The 23,842-nt window shown below is 36.1% G+C and overlaps 1 protein-coding gene across 3 annotated transcripts in view; it reads right to left on the reverse strand.

Moving 5' to 3' along the window:
- Positions 1-23,842, reverse strand: part of mipol1 (mirror-image polydactyly 1) — a 63,537-nt gene that overhangs the window by 21,522 nt on the left and 18,173 nt on the right. For all 3 annotated transcript variants that reach the window (XM_034928007.2, XM_034928008.2, XM_034928009.2), the window contains exons 4-10: positions 18,258-18,618; positions 17,347-17,482; positions 16,289-16,394; positions 13,330-13,459; positions 11,238-11,271; positions 10,472-10,642; positions 3,901-4,008 (exon numbers count right to left, since the gene is read on the reverse strand). In XM_034928007.2, the coding sequence (XP_034783898.2) occupies positions 3,901-4,008; positions 10,472-10,642; positions 11,238-11,271; positions 13,330-13,459; positions 16,289-16,394; positions 17,347-17,482; positions 18,258-18,618 (1,046 nt within the window). The remainder of the gene's footprint in view (positions 1-3,900; positions 4,009-10,471; positions 10,643-11,237; positions 11,272-13,329; positions 13,460-16,288; positions 16,395-17,346; positions 17,483-18,257; positions 18,619-23,842) is intronic.

Raw genomic sequence — 23,842 nt, forward strand, 5'->3', positions numbered from 1 at the left:
TACTTATGTTTTCTTATTAATCCAAATGTCTGTTGCCAATTACCCTGAACATACTTAATGCAAGAGAACATTTTAACAAAAGCACCAGTATGCTTAGTTCCATTTAACAAAACAAACAAATGTGAAGATAACACATGTTTTTTTTGGCATTTTCTACAGTGTTAATATTAAATACATGCAAACAGTTATCATAGTTGTATTACTTGGTCATTTTTAAAGCTGCTATAAGGATAACAGCACCATCATTAAAACATACTGCAAGCCTTAATGAAACTGAATTTATATATAAAAAAAAAACTATGCTATCAAACTAAGGCTGGGACCAAATCAAAACTTTGACAACACGCTAATCTCACTTAACAAAACTGTATTTAATAGCGTTTTCTTTTTTTTTTTAAAATATCTTATATCTTCTACTCATAAAAAGAAAAAACGCTATTAAATACAGTTTTGTTAAGTGCGATTAGCGGGTTGTCAAAGTTTTGATTTGATCCCAGCCTGACGCTAATTTTACTAGTATTTCATTTTGAAAAGGTTAAAGAGGCCATGCACCAAAATGCAAAGGACTATATTAGGAACTAATAAGCCAGCAACTATATTTATACATCAGGTGGCACATGTTATGTCTTTGCAATCAATCCATGTACCAACAAAGAGATCTAGAAAAAAAGCACATTCAAGTACTATTTAAACCTTAATAGCTTCATAAAAGAATATAACCATTAATGATTAACACTATCATAACCCTAAGGGTTTTCCTTTTTTTTTTTGGTGAGGCCAGCCAGCTACCTTAATGGAACCAAGTCATTCTTGGGCCACTTTTAGATAGCTTGAGAAAAGCTAGAGAGTAAACACAGGTGCTTCAGTCACGGAGCCGCTGCCAGGGACAACATCAAATAACCTCAACTATGTGGCGTCAACCTTCCTTCCCCGCCCTTCTCATTCAAAAGTCACCTATTTTCAACAGTTTGTAATAAATGAGGACTTAAGATTCTGTTTGCAAAGCTTCCTTTGGAAATAATTACAATCGGTTGTCTCAACCCTCTGAAATCAAATGAGAACAATGGCAAACAAGCAGAGAGAAGTCTTGTTCGGACACTAGCGTCAAGAGTGTGTGGCACGCCAACAGATTTTACTACTAAACTGTTCATTTACGTTATGCAGGAAGAGCTCCTCAAGTGGTAACTAAAATAGCATGTAGTAAAACCTAAGTGTACTGTAAAAGAAAGGTTCTTTAAGAAGTGATACAATGTTGCTGAAAACAATGTAAAAACATCAGATAAAAGAGTTTCATATCACAATTGCATGGCACACACACACACACACAATTATATTCTGTCAGATATTTTGTTTTTGAAACTTCATTTTAGTGTTTTACAGATGCTGGTTCAAGAGTAACCTTCGTACTGTTGATTTGGTGGATATTTTCTTTCTTTCTTCATAGGATACTAAGATCCAAATAGTTGGTTCAATTTATAAAACTACATAATAAAGCAATATGTTTATAGTGATACTTAAGTCACTGAGTAGACTGTACTGAATACTTCAAAGAGCTGCAAGGACTTTAAAGACTTCATATGTTTGATTATGACAGAACATGGCACTGTCTTGACAATTACTCAATATTTCAAACAGGATAAACTGTGGCCTTAACACATGAACACAAATACTGAAATACACAAATGGCAAAATTAAGTATAATAAATTAAATATTTGGAATGAAAAAGCATTAGTGCTTATAATCTTGAGTTCTGAAATAAACAATAAAAGAGAATCAACAGAGAAAAGGTCGAACATTGGTCTAAATAAACGGATTGCTTCGAAATCTTAATCGCTTGTATTTGACAATATTTCATTAGAGAAAATGTATGAATCCTAAAAATATGGTAATTTTCACTGCCAAACAAAAATAATGTATTGCTATAGCAATACCATTTTTGCAATAACATATGATGCCATGTTTATTTTCAAAGTGTTTTGTGGCTCTGTACTCAGCACTGTAGCCTCATTTTACAACAGCTGTTCTCGTTTCATTTTAAATTAAAAACCTAACTCTGTAATCCCAGGAGTCAATCTATAATTAAGGGGATTTACTGAGAAACCAAGCGCTACATTAATAACACAATTTAATATCTTTCTTAATAAACTATCAAAAGGAGTCACTAAGAAATACACTTGTGTACAAAATCTAAAATCTGGCCAGCCTTACACCATCAGTGAATCAGAAACCTTAAAATAAAAGTATATTCACAGTAAGGGGGATTAAAAATTGGGGTTTGTCTTGCGATATCCCAGTCACCAGTTTATTCCAGCACTCTAAATATATAAAACCATTTAACATAGCTTTTTATGTCCTCCTCATTGCTATCCCGTTGCATTATTTATAAATTATCACTGCAGACGCAATTCTGACTTTAATGCCTGAATGTGGCTCACCAGTGCTCAATTGTACTTGCCAGCAAGGCCATAATCTGTAAATCCACAAGCAAATGTTTGTTAGCTGGAGTTAACATTGATACAAACAAGCTCACATCCATGCATGCACACATATCATTAAAAAGTAGTATGGTTTGTTATGGTAACCGTACTATTCTGGAACCCATCCATTGCATCCGGTACCTTTTTGTCTGACAGGCGATCATTATACAGTTTGCAAATTATGAAAACAATTGTTGCAAAAAATAACTGTGTGTACATAACCTATACAATAAAAAAAACTTTCCTGTTCCATGAATTGAATGACAAAAGTGTTCTGCAATGATATATTTTAGGATGCAAGATCTGAGTAAGACAATTGCTAGTTTTATTCACAACCCATACGGCAAAACGTCATTTCTGAATTGCAAGATCTGGTACCAGTACTTTTTTGTTTACAAATGAACCCCTGACCATCTTTACATACTATAAATAAATACACATGTAATACTCAATAGCTCTAAAGAGTTTAAATAAGAATATTTAAGATATATTTGGAAAACACCCATAATTATAAAACATTTGAAGACATGGAAAAAGGCTTCTAGTCGAAATATCATAAATGTTTTTATTACGTTTCTTTTAACATTTCTTAGTTGGAAAACAGCAGTACAAAGTTGTGGTGCTGGTTTTAAAGCCTTTTATAATTTGTAGTATGAGCCAATTATGGTATTTATTTAAGGGTTTGGATCAAACCAGGTCCAAAACTAAACAAATTGACCTTCTCTGGTCTGCTCATCGAAGTATTTTAAGGCCAATTATTTTTAAAAGCCCTTTTTGTTTTTGTTCCCACTTGAGACTTGATCATGATAATCTGAAGATAATGTTCTCAATATGGTCTGGTTAACAGTGGTGTTTTTTGATACAAATCAACCAATTATCCCATTTCCCCAAATTCAAACAAGCTTCTGTTTGACTCTGAAGGGTTGAGTAGCATGACTTATTTTTGACTGTAGAGCTAATTTCAAATGCTGTCAAATATGTGGTCATCAATAGCCTAGGTCAACAGGTTTATTACTACTAACATAGAGCAAAGTAAGCCATGGACTTATGCAGTTACATTTGAGTAAATATTAGGGCACTCGTATATATACTCACATTTTTTCTATTTTATTAAAATGTAAGACAGCCTACAGATGACATCAGTAAAATAAAATAATGATAAAAGAAATAAAATAAAAAAAACTTGCTGTGATATAACCTTGTAAATTTTAAGGATGTGTGCTTTGCGTTATTGCAGTTTTTCAAATAAATAAATAAAACCCTGGCAGAGGGGTGCTGTATCTGTGTTTAAAGAAGGGGTTGTTGGCAAACACCCGAGTGTACTTGCTCTGAAATGTACACAGCTGATATCTGCAGCGCACAGTGGAGTAGGTACCCAGGCCTCATAACCTTAATTTGCCTGGAGCTTGGAAGGAGATTTACCTTCAGAGCACGTTCCTGATTGTTTTCGGCAGTCAGATGTCTCATGTTGTTTGCCGAAGTCTGGCTCTGCTCTTTCAGATGATGAAGCTCCTGCTCTAAGCGTTTGCACTGTGAAAAAGGGAAAGAATCTCTTTGAATATATTAGCACAAAATTGTCTTCAGCCAAAGCCCTTGCAGGGCTCAGCATTTGACTTGTCCAAATATATGCATGCTTCTCCAGTTGCCCTGCCACCTTTTCCCTTTGCTGGGTTTGTTTTTGAAGGGTTCAAAATAAGGCATTTAGATTCTGGAAGTCAAGGTCAACTTCATCACGGTTTGCAAAGACCTTGCAAAATAAAGAGATGTTTGAATGATCAGTTTGTTTTGAATAAAAGCACAAATAACTTACCAATGAATTTAAGTCTTAAAATAAGATTATAATAAGATGTTATAAGGACAAAAACATCCATCATGTGATGCTAGGTTTCATGAACAGTGACAGCGGCTGTCAGACAGCAGATTGTCTCTCACTACTTACCATTGCAAAGATATGCATTGTGCCTGTTCGCTTGTATAAAAGGGTGGGGGGACTGAAAAGCGAGTATAAAATAATCACCTGGCATTACCCACAGCTCCCGAGACCAATTGTCCCATTATAACTGGATATTTGGGCTTTAAATTTGATTTATTCACCGTGAAAGTTCAGTTTTCATGTCATGTTATTGCGATAATAATGCAATATCTCAAGTCAACACGATTGTGCACACATGGCAACCAGCGCTTTCAATAAGAGCTTGGCTTTATAATTGCATCCTATCTAAGAAAACGGTTGTCTTTCATGGTCACGATTCAAATATGGTTAATGCATTATATAAAGCTCATAAACGAGCTGTGATAAGTCCTTCTTTACAAAGTCTAGTTAGAAGGCTTCTATCTCAAGGGTGAAAAGTATAAAATGTTTGGTGTTAGGCTTGTTTGCAGGTTGGGATTGGCAACTATGCTTTAAAAAAAGAAGACATGGATAGTCTAGAAAATCACCAATGATATTTTAAATACAATACTGGTACCACATCTTATAACAACCCAATAGTGCCACCAACACATCAGCATCAATGGGGGATGGAAAGCAACACTAAAAATACTTATGAAAATGTAGACTTTACATTTTGTTCTGCAATTGAGACATGCATTTTTTTTTAACTATGATAGTTAATTCAGAAGCATGTTAATGCTTGATGTTGGATCGTTAAATTCCTATAAAGACAGTATAAACATTTGTTTATTGCATTATCAGTAGGGGTCACGAAAACCAGGAAATTGAGGGGTCACCCCGAAATTCACCTCTTTTAGGGGCAATGCATATCGGACAAGTACAGAGAGGAAAAAAAAAAACCTTGTTTAAATGAACTACTTCACAACACAAGTGACGCAAACTACATTTTAAATGCAGTTAGAATTTAGACCTGAATAGGCACATTTTCTTTGTTTTGACTCGGTACTAATAAAATAAATTATTGGATGGGACAAATAACATGACAACGAGCATGCTGCATATATTGCCTTTATTAAAGTATGCCAGATGCCCTTGGGTAACAGAGTTTTGGGACTGTTTCTAATGGATTTCCACATCTGTATTACTTGGTAAAGCTTTGCCTTACACTTACAACCAATTCAGTGGATGCAGAACGTGCAGTCTCAATGTATGGGCAAGTCCACACCAGACAGAGAATGTCGGCAGCAACTGCTGGGGGATGCTGCATGCTTGCCTTTAACAAATGACAGCACTCTGTTTTAGTAAGAAAGCAAGTAGCACTATGTTTAGGCTTTTATAGTGCTCTGAAATATTGTCTACTTAGGTTTATTTAATGCTTAAACAGGTCCGTGAAATCCTAATTTTATTCCATAACCTACCCGCAAAAAATACTTACATTTACCGCGATTTAAGTAGACCCCTAATTATCAGTACTGATTTAGAACTTACACAGTACTTAGTGAAAAATGTATTTAGTTTGTAAACTCTGTAAAGCAGTTTATTTTTCCTGAGTTTGAAAGCAGGTCAACACAATTGTTCTTCCAACTGAGAACAATGTTTTCACAGTGATTTTCCAGGCAAGTCTAATCTTGGAGATGTTCGAAAATGCTGGGAGTCGCTCCCAAGCTGAGACACTGCTGAAACATACCTATACTGAACACACTGTCTGCTGTTTTTCAGATCACAGTGGTATACATTTTTCTGTTATTGTAAGTATGATGTTTTATACAGATCCATATGTTCCCTCCCTGGCAATGTGGCCATGCTTGCATTCCCAGACCAAAGGACACTTAGCAGGAATGTAAACTATCTCCATTACTGACAGTAACAATTTTTCAACATTCAAACCCCTGTCCTGAAATGCTGGGCAAACATCCCTCCAACTAGGACATTGCACAAGTTCTTCCTCTGCAGACAAAAATAATACCACTCTCTTCCAGACAAAATACAAAACACTCTTTGGTGTCAATGTGAGTTATGGATTTAAGGCAGCAGATGTTTGGAAGCACTTGAGAAAATGTATTTAAATCTGAACTAACCTTTCATTTACGAGGGGTAATTTACAGAAGCTGCTTTTAAAATAGTAGCGGTCAGATAAGAAAACACTTGTTTATTTAAAGTGTTAGCCAAAACCTTCTACAGAGTAGTTCAAACAGTTCTGGTTATACACTTCAACTATAATAACAACAATCTTCAAATGATTTCCAACCATATACAGAGTGCACCCAAAACATTGAATGACTCAAGTAAATGTGATCAACATCAGTACTCAAAATTTGGAAATTAAAGCTAGGAGAAAGGGTTATTTGAAAAAAGATTTGCACATCAAACATGTAAAAGAAAACAGCATGGAATATATATTTTAACATAAACAAAGTGACTATGAATGGTCTGTGAAACCTGAATATAATCCCTGGGATACAGCAATGAGTTCCCATTAACAAAGTTACAATTAACCTTACACAGAGGTTTTACTCTGGACACATGATAAATCAGCCATCTGATAACACCAATAACATGTCAACTGTTTCAAGAATATGTCAAACCAATATGAGGTTAGAGACAAGATCTGATAAGTTGTTAATAGACGGTGTTTTGAAGTGGATCAAGCTTCACTTATTTGCATTTTGATTGAAATGCTGGTCTATGTAAATTCTGTTGTTTTTTTGTAGACACTATGCCCCTGCACAGCAGGCTCTGCATGTAGGTGCATTTGGCCAGCGTGTTTAGTAGTTCTATTGTACACGCTGTTCTCTTTATTCTCCCCATGGCTAATGCATCCCTATTCATTCCAGTTGAGCTCAACCTGCAATTTGAAAGGATCTAGGAAAGCAACCAACAGAGAAGACAACAGGAGGAAACCCCAGTATAAATATGTCTACTTCTCATATTAAATCCTGTTGCAGAAATACAAAAGGAGTATGGGTTTCAGTTCTTTTCCTTTTCTAGAAAATAACATTTATGGACCACAATTTTACTGCCTCCAATTCAACTTGCTCACTGACATGCTGAGCAAGGTTTTTCAAACCTCGCAGAAAAAACTGGAAAGACTTAAGGAAGAAAAAGAACAGACCTACTCCAATATTTTTCATTCTAGACATTGACCGAAGAGGATCTGTTTTACATTCTTCAAATATGAGCAGTTGTAAAACAGACCAGCCAGTCATAAAGTAATACAGGGTCTGTTTACCAACAACGATATCTAAGCAAATACAGCCCCACTGCCAGGATGGTGAGGTAGAGTATCTGGGTGTCAATATTTAGCTATGTGCTTGTTTGTTTTCATTCAATTGAAAAAATATATATGCAAGAAAGATATATCAAATATTTGAGGTTATGCAGAGATATTTGTTTTCACACATGTAGAAAGCAGTTTGCCTATTTACTCAGTAATCTAATACATTATTTAACACTACATATATAGACTTATGTGGCATAATAGACTGATAATGAAAGCATCTCTTAAAACAGAACGACTGTTCATATTTAAAGGATCCTTAAGGGTCACAATGGCATGCCACAAAGTGTGCTAAATAATAACTTGTATTGTAACTTTGGACTACTATTAAAGAGTAACATATGCCCATTTTATAATCTATGAGTCTATGGAACAAGCGTTAGAAAGCTTACCAAGGGAAAGTCAGGAGCTCTTTTAGAAATAATGTATTAGACTAGCCTACAGAGGCATTGTATAACTTCAATATCTGTGGAATGTGTCCTTGTTGTACTTGCTCTCTGAGTGTTTGAGAGCAGTTAGACTGCAATTCTTGAATAACATTAAGCTGTTTGCTGATAACTTTCCCAACCATTAAAGGGACTCCTCTGGAGTCCCGTAAGGCCAACATTTATATTAATGAAAATTTTAAGTAGATACAGCTGCATTTAATACCAGCTTCTATACTCAGGGCAAACACTTGTTCAGTATAGAAGCAGTGTTTTAACCTTAAAAATCTGGGAATGCTTAAGCTATATATATATATATATATATATATATATATATATATATATATATATATATATATATACATACAGACGTGCTCAAATTTGTTGGTACCCCTCCACAAAAAACGAAGAATGCACAATTTTCTCTGAAATAACTTGAAACTGACAAAAGTAATTGGCATCCACCATTGTTTATTCCATATTTAATAGAAATCAGACTTTGCTTTTGATTTTTTATTCAACATAATATTGTAAATAATAAAACAAATGAAAATGGCATGGACAAAAATGATGGGACCGCTAATCTAATATTTTGATGCACAACCTTTAGAGGCAATCACTGCAATCAAACGTTTTTTGTAGCCCTCAATGAGACTTCTGCACCTGTTAACAGGTAGTTTGGCCCACTCTTCCTGAGCAAACTGCTCCAGCTGTCTCAGGTTTGATGGGTGCCTTCTCCAGTCTGCAAGTTTCAGCTCTTTCCATAGATGTTCGATAGGATTCAGATCAGGACTCATAGGAGGCCAGTTCAGAATAGTCCGATGTTTTGTTCTTATCCATTCTTGGGTGCTTTTAGCTGTGTGTTTTGGGTCATTATCCTGTTGGAGGACCCATGACCTGCAACTGAGACAGAGCTTTCTGACACTGGGCAGTACGTTTCGCTCCAGAATGCCTTGATAGTCTTGAGATTTCATTGTGCCCTGCACAGATTCAAGGCACCCTGTGTCAGGCGCAGCAAAGCAGCCCCAAAACATAACCGAGCCTCCTCCATGTTTCACTGTAGGTATGGTGTTCTTTTCTTTGAAAGCTTCATTTTTTCGTCTGTGAACATAGAGCTGATGTGACTTGCCAAAAAGCTCCAGTTTTGACTCATCTGTCCAAAGGACATTCTCCCAGAAGGATTGTGGCTTGTCAATATGCATTTTAGCAAATTCCAGTCTGGCTTTTTTATGTTTTTCTTTCAAAAGTGGAGTCCTCCTGGGTCTTCTTCCATGGAGCCCACTTTCGCTCAAAAAGCGACAGATGGTGTGATCAGAAACTGACGTACCTTCACCTTGGAGTTCAGCTTGTATCTCTTTGGCAGTTATCCTTGGTTTTTTTTCTACCATTCGCACTATCCTTCTGTTCAATCTGGGGTCAATTTTTCCTCTTGCGGCCGCACCCAGGGAGGTTGGCTACAGTTCCATGGACCTTAAACTTCTTAATATTTGCAACTGTTGTCACAGGAACATCAAGCTGCTTGGAGATGGTCTTGTAGTCTTTACCTTTACCATGCTTGTCTATTATTTTCTTTCTGATCTCCTCAGACAACTCTCTCCTTTGCTTTCTCTGGTCCATGTTCAGTGTGTGCACACAATGATACCAAACAGCACAGTGACTACTTTTCTCCATTTAAATAGGCTGAATGACTGATTACAAGACTGGAGACATGTGTGGTACTAATTAAAGAAACTAATTAGTTTGAAATATCATTATAATCCAATTATTTATTATCTTTTCTAAGGGGTACCAACAAATGTGTCCAGGCCATTTTAGAATATCTTTGTATAATAAGCAATAATTAATCTCTTTTCACAGCTTCTTTGCTTTATTCTATGACATACCAAAGGCATGCAAGTATACATGATAAAATAGCTTTTAATTTCATCACTTTTCAGGAGGAATGAAGCATTATTTCAATAAGCTGTAAGGGTACCAACAAATTTGAGCATGTATATATATATATATATATATATATATATATATATATATATATATATATATATATAAAATGAACAATATTTCTGTGGTTATTGTGGAATTCTTCAGCCAAGTAAACATTTTGGACTCCAGCAAGACATAGTGTAAGCTTGCATGCAGGGATGCTGTGAGGATTTTAATAGTCAAACAGCAGTCTAACATGTCTATTAATTGTGAAATACAGATCACTAATGGAGAAGAATTCTATCGATGAAGGCCTTTTAGATACAGTACTTTTATTTGTTATTCTCAAAATAATTGCAAGCAGCTTTCTTTATCAAGACATTTGCAGTAAGTTATAGTTTGACCCAATCTGTGCTTTATCCATAATACTTTGGAGTTTGTACAGGTAACGAACCTGAATTTTACAAGACTCACTTTGGATATGGCGGCATCCCTCTCCTCAATCACTGCATTCATCTCCTCAGCTGTAATCTTCTTTCTCCTCTCTCTAGTCTTGTGTATTCGGTCCACTATCACGGCTCCACTCTTCTCGATCAGCAACCCGGAGTCTGCATTGTTTACTCTGTTTAGTAATTCCTGCAATGACTTTAATGCGATAGGGAAATACACATTGGTATGCAGACACAGGTTTTTCATTTAGCTTAAAAATTGTAGCTATACAAGCTACTGAAATCCTTTATTTTACCTAAAAAGAAGGCAGGGCTTGGGCACATGCATAGAGCTTGTAAGCTTCACTACTTTGCCTATCGTTCAAAGCTCCAACTCCACCCTGAAGACACCACTCTCTAAAGGGCAATTCAGTTCCATTGTGTGGCATCCTTTCTCTCTCACAAGCTGTGAATCCTGTTCACATAGAAAGGCCCCAAGACTAGAAAACTAAAAAGAACTATCAACAACTGCCAACCCAGGCTAGAATAGAAGTGGTTACAAATGCCAATCTATCCAGTTCCTGGGCACCTTAGGGTTTTCATAAATTATTGTAATATGAAATGCAAATTGACTGAGCGATGCTAGTGGTTTTTTTTTTAAACATTTTTATGTACAGACCTAAATTAGTGTGGGAATTACACTTTACCGTCTCCCAATTCCCCAGTTTAAAATACCACAACTCAATTGCGCCAAAGCCAGCATGATAAAAAAAAAAACTGACACAGGGAAATCTCTGTAGAGAATGGCTTACCATGTCATTTTCTTCAGGGTTAATATTCTCCAGCCTAAAAAGGGACACAGAGCTCAATTAGTTGCCTTTCCTTTGAACAGCAAACTGAGATCACTTCCCAGATCTTTCGAACCTCAAGTAATTGCATTCTACTAGTCTGTGGAGTCGATCATGACACTGAACATATTAAAGTGTCACCTGCTGAGCCCCAGCCTTCAATAATGCTCCGTATCTTCAGCACTGACGGTGGACTGTTAAGTTATGAATGTTTACTGCTATATATGATTACAGGGATCAATTGTTCATATGTGCCCAGATGAGGGGAAAGCTGCTGTGGTAGAATCATTTGTACTCTCATAGATAGTTCTCCTGCAAAATAGACAATTGTAATTATGCCACTGGTGCTGTGGGAGAAGCACCAGTGGCATATATATATATATATATATATATATATATATATATATATATATATATATATATATATATATATATATTCTTTTAGTTATTGTGTCCAGGTAACAAAATCCATTATCAGTGTTCAGTATTCTACTTTTTAAATAACATGTGGCAATTGAATACCTGTCAACTTGTTTACTAAACACATGGTAATTCCACAAGAAAATACTGGTCTCAGGGCACCAGAGTATAAAGGTTGTTTTCAAGTAGCGCACTCCGCACTACCATGTCCATTAAAAAAGCGACATCACAGAGCCAAAGTAAACTGTTGACCTTTCTTCTATTTTGCCTTGCTATAACAGCTTTTATTGAAGCAAGTAACTTGCTCTGACCAGACAAATGTGAATCTTGCATAAAAAAAGTTTACAGTAAGGGAGGCCCTCAAGGTTATGTTGCAGATCTTCCAAAATATGTATCTTTCTTCCCATACAAAAGAGCATCAAATACAATTAATAGACATAAATGTGATTTTAGCTGCCACTGCTCCTGCAGGCAAAAAATGTGTTCCCGTCTTTGTTATTTAGTAGTTAAGTGTTTACGTTTATTAAAACTGTAAATGTTTGTATTTTACTATGCTGTAGCATTGCGTTCAGTTTTAGTATTCTGGTAATTGAATTAAGTGGTCCATACTGTGTATCATCATATTGTATGTTCTCTTTTTGTTTTTGTTGCTCATTACAATGGACACCATAACTAAGCTATGTGTATCCTTAAATTGCATACAGCTGGTTACCATGAAAAAGAAGTATGAAATGCTGCCTTCTAATTTACCGAAACTGAAATGTTTCCATTGCAACTTTTCAACATTTCAGAGGGAAAATGTCCATCTACAGGCAACTATTCTTCTTGACTGTTTGGGTCACAAACTAAACTTTTGCATATTTCTTCTGTTATGAGATTCCTCCTCTCATTATATGTAAAATGTATATTATTAAATTACTGTTTATCACTGTTTTTTTTTTGGGGGGGGGGGGGGGCGGGGGGGCGACGGTGACACCTGTTCATTTCACAATTTCTGCCGCTTATTAGAAAATAGATTTTCTCCAAAGAAAGTTTTATTCCCTTAAGTAAAATTTTCATTACTTCTAAACTGTGACAGCAAATATTGCTTAGTACCCTTTCAGTGTGGACAATGCAGCTTTCATTTTAAAAGGTCCAGCTTCTTAAGAGCCCCCAAAAATCACAATAATTAGCCAGAGATCAGACGGAGTGGTAAATATCTAGTGGGCTCAAGGACTTGATTGATTTCCTATATAGTGCAACTCTTGACTGACAGCCTTGTACTCTGGGCGAACTGGCCCTTTTATGAAATGTCACACCCCCATGATTTATTCCCAAACCAGTCGATATTAGATTATTTTTTTCATCGCCCCATTCCATTCATTCACCTTGTCCTTTGCCTGAAGAACAAAGCAGTTTCCTAAGTGATGGAACATAAACGATGTGCCCATTGCCTAGGCAAATTATTGGAACTCCCTTCCTTTTACATTCTGAAGAATTACCATATGGTTTATTACAAATTCAAGAGAGAAAGCAAATTGAATCTCTTTCAGGGGCTGGCTTCCCCTATTCAAGGTTCTCATTCCCCGTGTTCCCTAAAACCAACAAGTAAGGCTAGTGAAAGCCATAAATAACAGTTAAACAATGGTGTACATACTCCACTATTGCCTGCTCCAGCCGCTTGGCTCGTAAAAGGGCTTCATCTCTTTCCTCGTTGGCCAGCCTTAGTCTAGCCATTACTGCTTGGTCTCGTTCCCTCTGGGCATGGTATATTTCTTCAACTAGAGCTGGGGATCAGCAAAGTAATTTATTATTCTCAAACTCAGAGAGACTGCAGCTGCCACAATACAATAACCTCTGTGCGCTACAGCTTTATTACATTGCATTGCATTCCTGCTACTGTAATAAGACAATGAAATCAGAAGGAAATTAAACTTCATTTAAGTAAAAATAAAACAAATCATATCAAATTCTATTACCAATTTTCACTCGATTGGTGCAGTTCTGGAACAACGCAGTGAAAGCAAAGGTTACAGTAGGGAGCACACTTTTCAAAGCTTAAATGCAAATTTTTCAAAGCTGTTGGTTTATGAATACAATGGGAGGCCAAATTAATCTCAAATTGTGCCATTTTTAACCTTTTGTAAACTTGGCCCTTTTAGTATTTATCACATCTTAATAGCTTGTTGTTTTTGTACATGTACAATAGTTTGGTGAGAAAAAAAAATTTGCAATGGTCAAGGACGAAAACAAATGAATTAGATGCTGATCATTATTCCTTAAGAGAAGTTTGGGATTATTTCTGTCTGGTTTACAGAAAAGGCACCATGTTTAACTCTCTTTTTATTTGTTGTTATGGTTTAATGTGATCATTTCTATGAGAACTGATCAACACCCTGAACCCATTCTTTTACTAAGACAGCTTAATGATAAACACTGAGCCTATGAGTGGCAGTAAGCCATTACAAAGTTCAGAAACAAAATCAATATTGCATTTTTGTTGGAATTTGCTCATTAAACACCCCCAGCACTAATGCAAATCATATTAAAATGAAGAAGGCAAATATATATGCCTTAGTTTTATTAAATGTACAATCGACTGTTAATTGCATTCACTATATGTCTTGTATTTTCTTTTAATTATTAGATAGAGCTTTTAGCCCAAAGAAAATCATTAAAAAATGTATCTTGCCTTGTACAAATTTCAATATTTGTTCAGCAAAGGTTCACAGCAGTTAAATTACATTAACAAATGTGATTACTTACTAGGTAAGCCAACCCAGTATAATAATGTTTTAAGTAAAAACAAATTGCTGTGTGTTTACCATATTATTTGGACATCTCAGTTCTTAAACAAGCTCATCAAAACACCCTGTAATTCTCCATTGAACAAATTATACATTGAGTAGAACTGTTTCTTGTTCTGAAATTGACTGTTTTCTAATATGGCCAAAGACAAACATGAATGTGTTTACAGAGCCAAGTGCACATATTCTACCAGTTAAAAAAAAAAACAAAAAAAACCTGCAACCCTTTCCTCTAATCGTTACATTTCAATAATGAAAAGTGTCCTGCAACTTAACTCACCCCCCACACACACACACGCAGACACAGACACACACTATGTTTGCCAATAACATTAACGCCTTCTCTGTAAATAGCAAAAGTTTAAATAGAAAAGGCAAACACTTTTCTTTTTATGATTTTTTTTTTTTTTTAAATGTTGATAAATCAGGCTAAACAGCTGATCACATAGGCTACCAAGCAGTGATTGTTGCAAATCACACAGTTATTTTAATATGCCAACATTCACAACCGTATACATAAAATACATTTTATAACAAAAAAAAGGGATTCATTTGTGCATGGGCATAGTGGCTGGTGCACAGGCAGAGATACAAATCCTACAGAAAGCACTGTTTTTATTGTAAATACAGTAAATAAAGTCTTCTAAAAGCATCTAAAGTTTGCGATCCTGTTTTCTTTGTGAAATTACACTCATGTTGCCTACAATCACCAACAAAAGGTAAAACTATTTTAAGATTTTTCATAAAGTAAAATTATTTGTCAATTATATGTTACGTTTTATGCTTGGACAGATTTTTTGGTTTGTTTGTTTTCGGTCTGATTTTCGGTGTATTTTCTTCATACTTGCATTTAACTTTACTTTTTAGGTTTTCAGCTATGTCAGTTCTGTGAATGATGGGGAACTGACTATCACCACACTATCACCACACAAAGGACAGAGGGGGTGGCAATGTTAAATTAAATAATCTAAAACTGCTTGTTGCAAGGCAAAGGCTTTGCCAATCATTATTCTGCTTTTCTTGTTTCATCAGGGGTGCGTTCAACTAAGCAAACGTTTGCAAACATTTTTTAACTTTTTTCTGTTGGTGGTCTGTTCGTGGCTAACGTTTGCTAACAGAGGCAAGTGAGAAATTTGTTTGACTCCAGGAGATGGACAAGTTTGTTCAATTTATATAGACACAGAGGAAACTCAACAAGTTATTTCAGGTAAATTTTATATTTGATTGTGCTTTATTGATAAAATGTAAAAAGATGTTTTTAAAGTATTATTAGTATTAGTAATAATAATAATAATAATAATAATAATAATAATAATAATAATAATAATAATAATAATATGAAGAGAAAGTGCCCTAGTATCACATTTTCCACATATAATTTGCACCCGATTTTTAAAAACATTTCTTTTCTTGTGCTACACCATATCAAAAACAAATGTTTGTGGAGCACAGAAGGGCTCAACTAGTGTTGTTCACTGTGAATATAATTAGTTACAAACATTCTCTTAGTTAAAAAAAACCCAAGGAGAACTCAAACAGCCTTTTTGTCAGTTGATTGATGTGGTGTCAACAATATGTTAAGTTCCTAAATCAGCATGAATGCAGGTAGAGCACTTTCTAATACCAAAACCAGGATATTCAAAACCACCACATTTACAACCAACTCCAACAGACTGACAACAAAATAAATAACAACCTGCAAACCCTCACCACCCTCAGCAAACACAAGGAATGTGCATAAAACCACACCATTGAGCAATAGCTTTCTCAGCCAAGCTGGCTTGATTGCTGTATTCTTAACAGTTGTACCTGCAGCCTGTTCAGCTGCATGAGCCTCCATCACCTTGTCCTGCAGCTCAACATCAAGTTTTCTGGTCTCCAGCTCTCTTTCTTTCCCTGAGAGTCTGTCCTGGAGCTGAAATCAAATAGATGTTTTGTTTAGTTCATTCTGATAAAGAGATCTGCTGGATAATACATCCAGTGCATATCTTTAGGATTTCTTGCAACAGAGTTCTAAGGACTAAAACAGAGTCCCAAAGATGCCAATTTACAGATCTCTGTAAAGAAGCAAGGAAATTAGATTACCTCATTCTATACTATAAATATTACCACCGTTTCAGACACAATTTCTAAGAAATAACATTTTCTTAAAGCTAAATGGCATAATAATACTAATAATAATAATAATAATAATAATAATAATAATAATAATAATAATAATATTTCCTTTTTTCTGAAGTCTGAAGTGTTCTACAAAAAACAGCTTGGCAGTTACACAGAAATGGCGCAGGAAGAAGACATTACTTTGTCTTACCCTAACTAAGTCTGCTCATATTGAGCGGCCACAACATCACAAATACCTGTCACAGACTGCACACTGAAGGTATTCCTTTTATACAATGCAGTCAAACAGTACGATCTCTTGCACAGCAGCGTATTGACCTGCTGAATCAGTAGGTGACAGGTTGTCATCCTACCACTGCCTGCTGGGTTAGGATGCGATGCCCCTCCCATGGTAAGTTTCTATTAAGCCTTTGCACCACAGGGCTTCCCACTAACCGACAAGACAGGAAATGCAGGGGGATTACCACAACACATCTATTTCAATGCCAGGCGCTTACTGCAGGGGAGGATGTGCATAGCGCCCCCAAAAGAGGAAACAGGAAAATTACAGCATGTGCAAATACCCTAATACAATACAAACAATATTTAAACTTCTACTTATAGTTCTATTTATAGCTCTATAGTTATGTCAGGATTTATAAAAAAGTTTATAAAGCATGACATTTTTAAATTAATCTTAACAGTAAATACAGAGTGTACTGAGTTTTTATATATTTTAAAATAATTTTTTAAAAAATGCATACCTTCTTATTGATATCTCTCACGGAGTCCAACTCTTTCAAGAGGAAAGCTATATTCTTGTCCTTATCTAGGATAGGAGTTGCTTTTTCAGGGGTTAAGGAGCCACTAGTCAGGGTGTTACCTTGATTTTCATGTACGCTGTTAAGGGAGGACAAAAACTAATTGATCAAGCTCTAATTTTAAACTTGGTTTAGATAAATCCTTTGCCACAGTCTCAGCCTAGTCATGAAGCACCAGGGAACCGTATTTAAGGAAATAATGCAATTGACATTTAAGTTAATAAGTTAATACTTTTAATTCAGTTTTACCTTTAATTAAAAAAAAAATACATATATATATATATATATAATTTCCCTAACTTGGAAAATGAAATAAGTATGAGCATATTAGACTTAGAAATGTTGTACATCAGCAAAACACTGAGAGACTCTAGTTGGCTATCAATACAAATTCTACTGAAAACCAGGTGAAAAGATTTTGCTAGTTTTGGTGATTTGCATAAGGGTAATCTGTGTTCCAATAGGGGGTAAAGGGGCACAGTGAAATTCCAAAAGATCAGGACTTTTTGCATATTGTGAGGAAAACAACTATTGTGTAGTTTTTTGCATATTACAGTGTGAGAGACTGATGCCCTTCTACTGATCTCCAATACAAACAGACATAATAAATCATACTAAACAAAAGCAAAGCAATTGAGGAAGTTAGCCCCTGATTGGTAAAACTGATTTGATATCACAACAAAGCATAGTGGAGCTGTAGATTATGTAGATTATTAAAATACTTAAAAGTCTTTTTGCTCTGCCGCTGTTCATTAAATACTGCCTTGTGATTCTGAAACCTCAATTGTGCACATTATGAAATGGTTCATTTGACATGTTTAAATGTATAATCTAGCTGAGTAAAGTGCACTTACCCAAAACCAGAAGCAGCAGCAGTTTCCTTCTGGGTTTGAGGGCCAGTATGAAGTATTCGGAGCTCTTGAGAAGAGACAGTCCTGCATGTTCTAGCAATGCTACTGGCAGTTTTGTTCTTGATTTCAAGTGTTTCACTGGAGTGAGAAGTCTGAGGTTCTGAACCCTCTTTACAGGCCTGTTCCTGAATTATGTAGCTCTGATCCGCACCCCCACATGTGTCAGTAACAGTCCCACAGTGGGGGTTTTCTGTTGTCTCTATTCTTCCGTCCTGAGACGTTGTGCCTTTGCCCGCTGTACTTTCCAAGTCTTCCAACCCAACTCTATCTTCTTTTTCAACAAAGTTTTGTAAATGCTTCCTCTCTGCAAGAATAGAAAGTCTGAAATTAAATGTATTAGCAAATAAGCAAAGCTTTAAAATCACATTAATTTCCTCTTTGATTTTATCCTGGTCCCTGTACACTAGAGCACTTTGAGCAACAGTACAAATCACAGGAAGTGATTAGGAACCAGGAAGCTGCACCACCTCTTCATCTATAATATCCAAAATAAAAAGCATAATAAACAAGAAAGAAAGCAAAACTATTATCAACAAAAGAAAAGGAGTGCAGTACTGTTAGTAGAAATAAGAGTAAAGAAAATGGGTTGGTGAGCACTTCTTTTAGATCATAAAAAGGCAAGTGACTAATGAGGCAAAAGGAAAGTACCTGTGGGTACACAAGGGACCACCACATTTTTTTATCATCAGTAATTCCTATTGTCAGTCTAAGCCAAATGCATACAGTAACACTGAAATCAAATTTCAATTACAGAACAATATTTTAAAGTACAGTAGTCTCCGGCTAAGAGAACACCCCTCAGGAACAAGAGAAGTGTTCTTCCAGCCAAAGTGTTCTCTAAGACGAAGTTAGCCACCAGACACAATATGAATCCATAAATAAATATGTATTACTTGTCATGACGCACGTTAAACAATGCAGCAGCAACATACAAGACATGCACATTATTTAACAGAATGGTGAAGCAACCCACCAGAACGGGAAACACCAAATTGCTCAGCGACTTGTGTCTGATTCAAGTTTTTTTCAAGAGCTCGAACAATTTCCAACTTTTTGTAGCAAGAGAAACAGCGGCGCATTTCTCTGTTTGTTTCCATGACATTTTGTAGCAATGAGGTGCACTTGTGGAAATCAGACTACAAAACGAGTCAATGATAGGACAGTGGTTTTAATAAACCAATCAGTGTGTCTCAAGACACTCTCGCAATGACAAGTCGCTTTTGAAAAGACTGACTAAACCATTTTAATTTAAGTTGGATGATGACGTGTTATCAGGTTACAAAACAGTACTGTATCCATTGTGAACAAATTGCTAGCAGTGCCAAGAAGGTGTTCTTTTAAGTGAAGTTCCTATTCCTTTAGCTGGAGCATTTACAATGAGAAAAATCTGTTTCACCACAAGGGTGTTCCCTTAGGCAAAGTGTTCTTAGGTGTTCCTATACACAGAGACTACTGTATGTGCATTTTACTGAAAATACAGTTGGAAGTGAACTTTTAAAAAGTATACATCAGATATTAAATCGAAAACTTTGACAACTTGCATCCACAGTTTTTCAGAATGGTTGAGAATATGTTTGCGTTAATGTTGAAATCTGCAGCAACATTTTTCTTTTTCTGTAAGGTGGTGCATTATCCACCACTTTTAACGCCTCCACTTTTGCCCACAAGGACATGATACGTGAGCACTATAGCAACTCTATGTGCATCAAAGGATCTGTAGTCCCACAACAGCACTAAAATACACTACAGAGGCACTAGTCTGGATACAAGTTAATACATTTCCCAATATGCTTTGCACTGACTTGTTCGAACTAGGGCAATTAGTTTTATTCAAATTTTTCTTCCCTGGGAGGGCTCCAAAATAATTCGCACTGACAGGAAATTTGTGTTAGGTGAATTAGTATCACAAGAAGTAATATACAATAAGCGACTGTTAAATTTGACCGGGACAATGTAGAACATTCATAGAATGAGGACATTTGTCTAATCTGAGTTCATTTTAAACGAGAATTAACTGTATTTAGTTTGCAATCCTTTCCATATATAATTAATTCAAATATAATTAATTAAAAGACAGCAGCATTATTGCATTACGAATTGTAAAATTAAAACAGCTGTAGGTTACTGGAGTGGTTTAAAGCACAAAGAGCCCTTTATTCAACATCCAAAAAATGCATTAGTCATAGAATGGATAATGCCACTGCCACATATTCAGAAAGGGCCTTTGCTTTGCACAACAACCTTTGGCACTCCACTTCTGCTATTTTAAGTTCTGCCATCGGGACCGATGCAATGTGACAAGATCTCAACAGAGCTGCAGTGTGACGGTTCATAATACACTGTGTTGATCACAGTGGAGAATAAACTGGGAGAGGATAAGTGGACCACTAGACAGGGATACAATCAATACAGTGCAATGTGTACTTCTATCAGTAAAATAATACATTTAAAAAGAGTTCATGCCACAAAGAACACCCATGAAACAATCATGGACTCAAACACCTGAATGTGTATGTCTTCAATTTATCTAATGGACATTCAAACCTACAATTATTCATTAAACAAAGCTGCTTGTTTCAAAATGGATTTAGTACAAATGTACAAAAATCTTTATCACTTTCAGCAACTCAAGAAAAGTCAAAACTAAATTGTAAAAAAAAATAGTGCTGGGACAAATCTCAGAATATTTGAAGTATTTTTTCACAGCTCTGTGTGAGATTTAATATATAAAATAAATACATTAATAAATAAATTAACACAGGATCAACACAGCAGCTCAAACCTTTTAGACAGCAAAAAGTAAACAAACCATATTATGCACACGCACACATAGTGATCTCTATGGAAAGCCATCTTGGTCAAAAAAGCGTTGTGCTGCTTTAGAGCGAATCAGAATCTCATGGGACAGAAAAAAGGCAAGCAAGTCATTCTGAAATGCTTTGCTTAAACAGTGCCCAACTTGCTGGAAATGTTGTGTAGTTTTTTTTATATAGATTGTATATATTATATCTTTTTTGTTGCGACTTTCTGTTATGTGGAATGTAATAAACGAGAACCAAAATGGTGAGTTTTTTCCCCTTCGTTTTATAACTATAGGGATGAACCCTATCGCTTGGACGTCGCCGGTTTGAGTCCAGGCTATTCCACTGCCAACCGTGGATGGGAGTTCTCAGGGGGCGACGCACAATTGGGATGGGGGGTTTAGGTCGGCCCGGGTGTCCTCGGCTCACCGCACACCAGCGACCCCTGTAGTCTGGCCGGGCACCTGCGGGCTTGCCTGTAAGCTGGCCAGAGCTGCGTTGTCCTCTGATGCTGTAGCTCTGAGGTGGCTGCATGGTGGGCCTGCAGTGTGAAAACGAAGCGGTCGGCTGTCGGCACACGCGTGTGTTCGTCTTCGCCGCTCCCGAGTCAGCGCGGGGGCGGTAGCGGTGAGCGGAGCCTAAAAATAATTGGCCATTCCAAATAGGGAGAAAAATGATAAAAACAATTGGTGACTACTAAATTAAAAAAATTAATAAATAAAAAAAGAAGAAAAATAAATGTGTGCTATGTTGTGATCACAAGATAAATTATCTCAGAAACTTGCCATTTCCAACCGTTATGTCGAGATCACGAGATAAATCACCTCAGGATTTCTACATTTCAAACCATTATCAAGATCATGAGTTAATGTATCTTGTGATGATCTCACATTTTGATTTTGATTTCCCCCCCCCCCCCCCATATCCTCAATGAGCCACCGTACAAAACACAGTCATGCCTGCATTAAATATAGTAATTCAATTGAGCAAAGAGAAAAAAAAATAAACATCTGCCTTCTGTAAATATTTCTGTTGAGAAACATGTCTGAGAGAACTGGTGCGATGCAGACAGAAGTGTCTTATTCTTTGGCATACTTTCTGAGGCACTTCTGAGCTGCTAATTTGCAGTGGACACATTTTTGGCTCCTTGAGTTACTACTGGTCTCTCTGAAACAAGGCCAGCAAACATTCTCCTTCCTTTGAAAAAATGCAGTTGATAATGTTGATTATACTGAATTCATGCAAAAAAAAAGTATCAATTGTTTTAGGAATGCTGCTCTTTCAGGTAGGATTTATATATAATACATTATATTCACTTAAGTACTGGAGCTGCATTAGAATGAAGAATCCTTTAAGCACTGTTCACTATGAAGCATTTTACATTAATAAATGCAATTTAACACTGGAGCTAGGCATCGCCACTACATCCAAATTCTCCAGCTTAGCACTGACAATTATTTTGCAAAAGGTCAGGTTCTGAACTGAAGATCAGGGAGGTCTGCTACATAGCTTTGTTGCCAGGGATCTCCCGTCTGGATTGTTGCAGCCATTTATTAGTATTCTCCGTAAGGCTCACCAGAGCAAACAAGAAATTCAACCATGAATAACAAAATGAAATGCAGCTATATAACCTCTTTGTCGTTCGGCAAATATGGGACTTTTTAGCTACATTGTTCCTAAACCTGGGTTACTATTTTAAAAGAAAATTCTCCTCACAATGCCAGCTGAGTATGTGTATGTTTAATGCGGCTCTCCCTTAACAGCTGCAGGGCTGCCGTTTACTCTGACAGTAGATGGTCTGTTTCCTATGGGAATGGCAAGTTGATCTCTAGATTCCCCTCCAAATAAATGTTAGATTAGAGATCCCAAATGAAAGACACCTTTAGCAGATCAAAAAAAGTCAAGCTGGTTATAAACAGTGCAATTCTAACTTCTCCTTGTGTTGTGAAAAGCCGATCTCTTCATGTATTTCATCCACACTTCTCTTGATAGCTGAAACTACAGAAGGCTTTCATCAAATGTCACACATTCATAATACCGCAGGCATCATTAAAAACTGTTTGGCTAGCGAGCTTGAAGTGTTTAAGCAACTACCCAAATGTATATTTGTGCAAAGGAGAAGAATACATTTACATATCAGTAGCGGCTCATGAGGGATGGGTAAATATTCTGTTTATCTCATTATCATTCTGTCCAGTTTATCTAAATACAGGGTTTGCCATATCATTACTGCTTATGTAAAGTTATTAGATGACTGACTACCACCATGACCAGAGGTGGTTTACACATTTATACCAACAAGAAATCAGGTAAACACTGAGGCAAAATGCTTTACCAGTTTTGTTGCCAATCAAAATACTTCCTGTTTTCAAAATTATAGCAAACAAAAACTACATATCCAATACTGTTTAGGGGAAAAAATGGACTTGCTACTGTATGTACTCATTTTGAAGCATATTTAGATTAACAAGAGATTATTAACACTAAGGGAGCTCTGTATATCTAGTGTATCACATTTGCCCCTAACCAAACTTTAATAGTAAAATATAATTCTTTTTAACCCCTTTATCTGAGATTAGTTACCTCTGTAATATTTAAAAGCAAGTACTGTATCTGTATCATTTTCTAGAACATACACATATTCAGATTTGTATTATTTATTTAATTAGTGTTTTTTTTTGTTGTTGTTTGGTAGGTCACGGGACTTTAATTTCAATTAACTTTTTT

This window comes from Acipenser ruthenus, chromosome 15 (assembly GCF_902713425.1).
Source record: "Acipenser ruthenus chromosome 15, fAciRut3.2 maternal haplotype, whole genome shotgun sequence".
Classification (NCBI taxonomy): Eukaryota; Metazoa; Chordata; class Actinopteri; order Acipenseriformes; family Acipenseridae; genus Acipenser; species Acipenser ruthenus.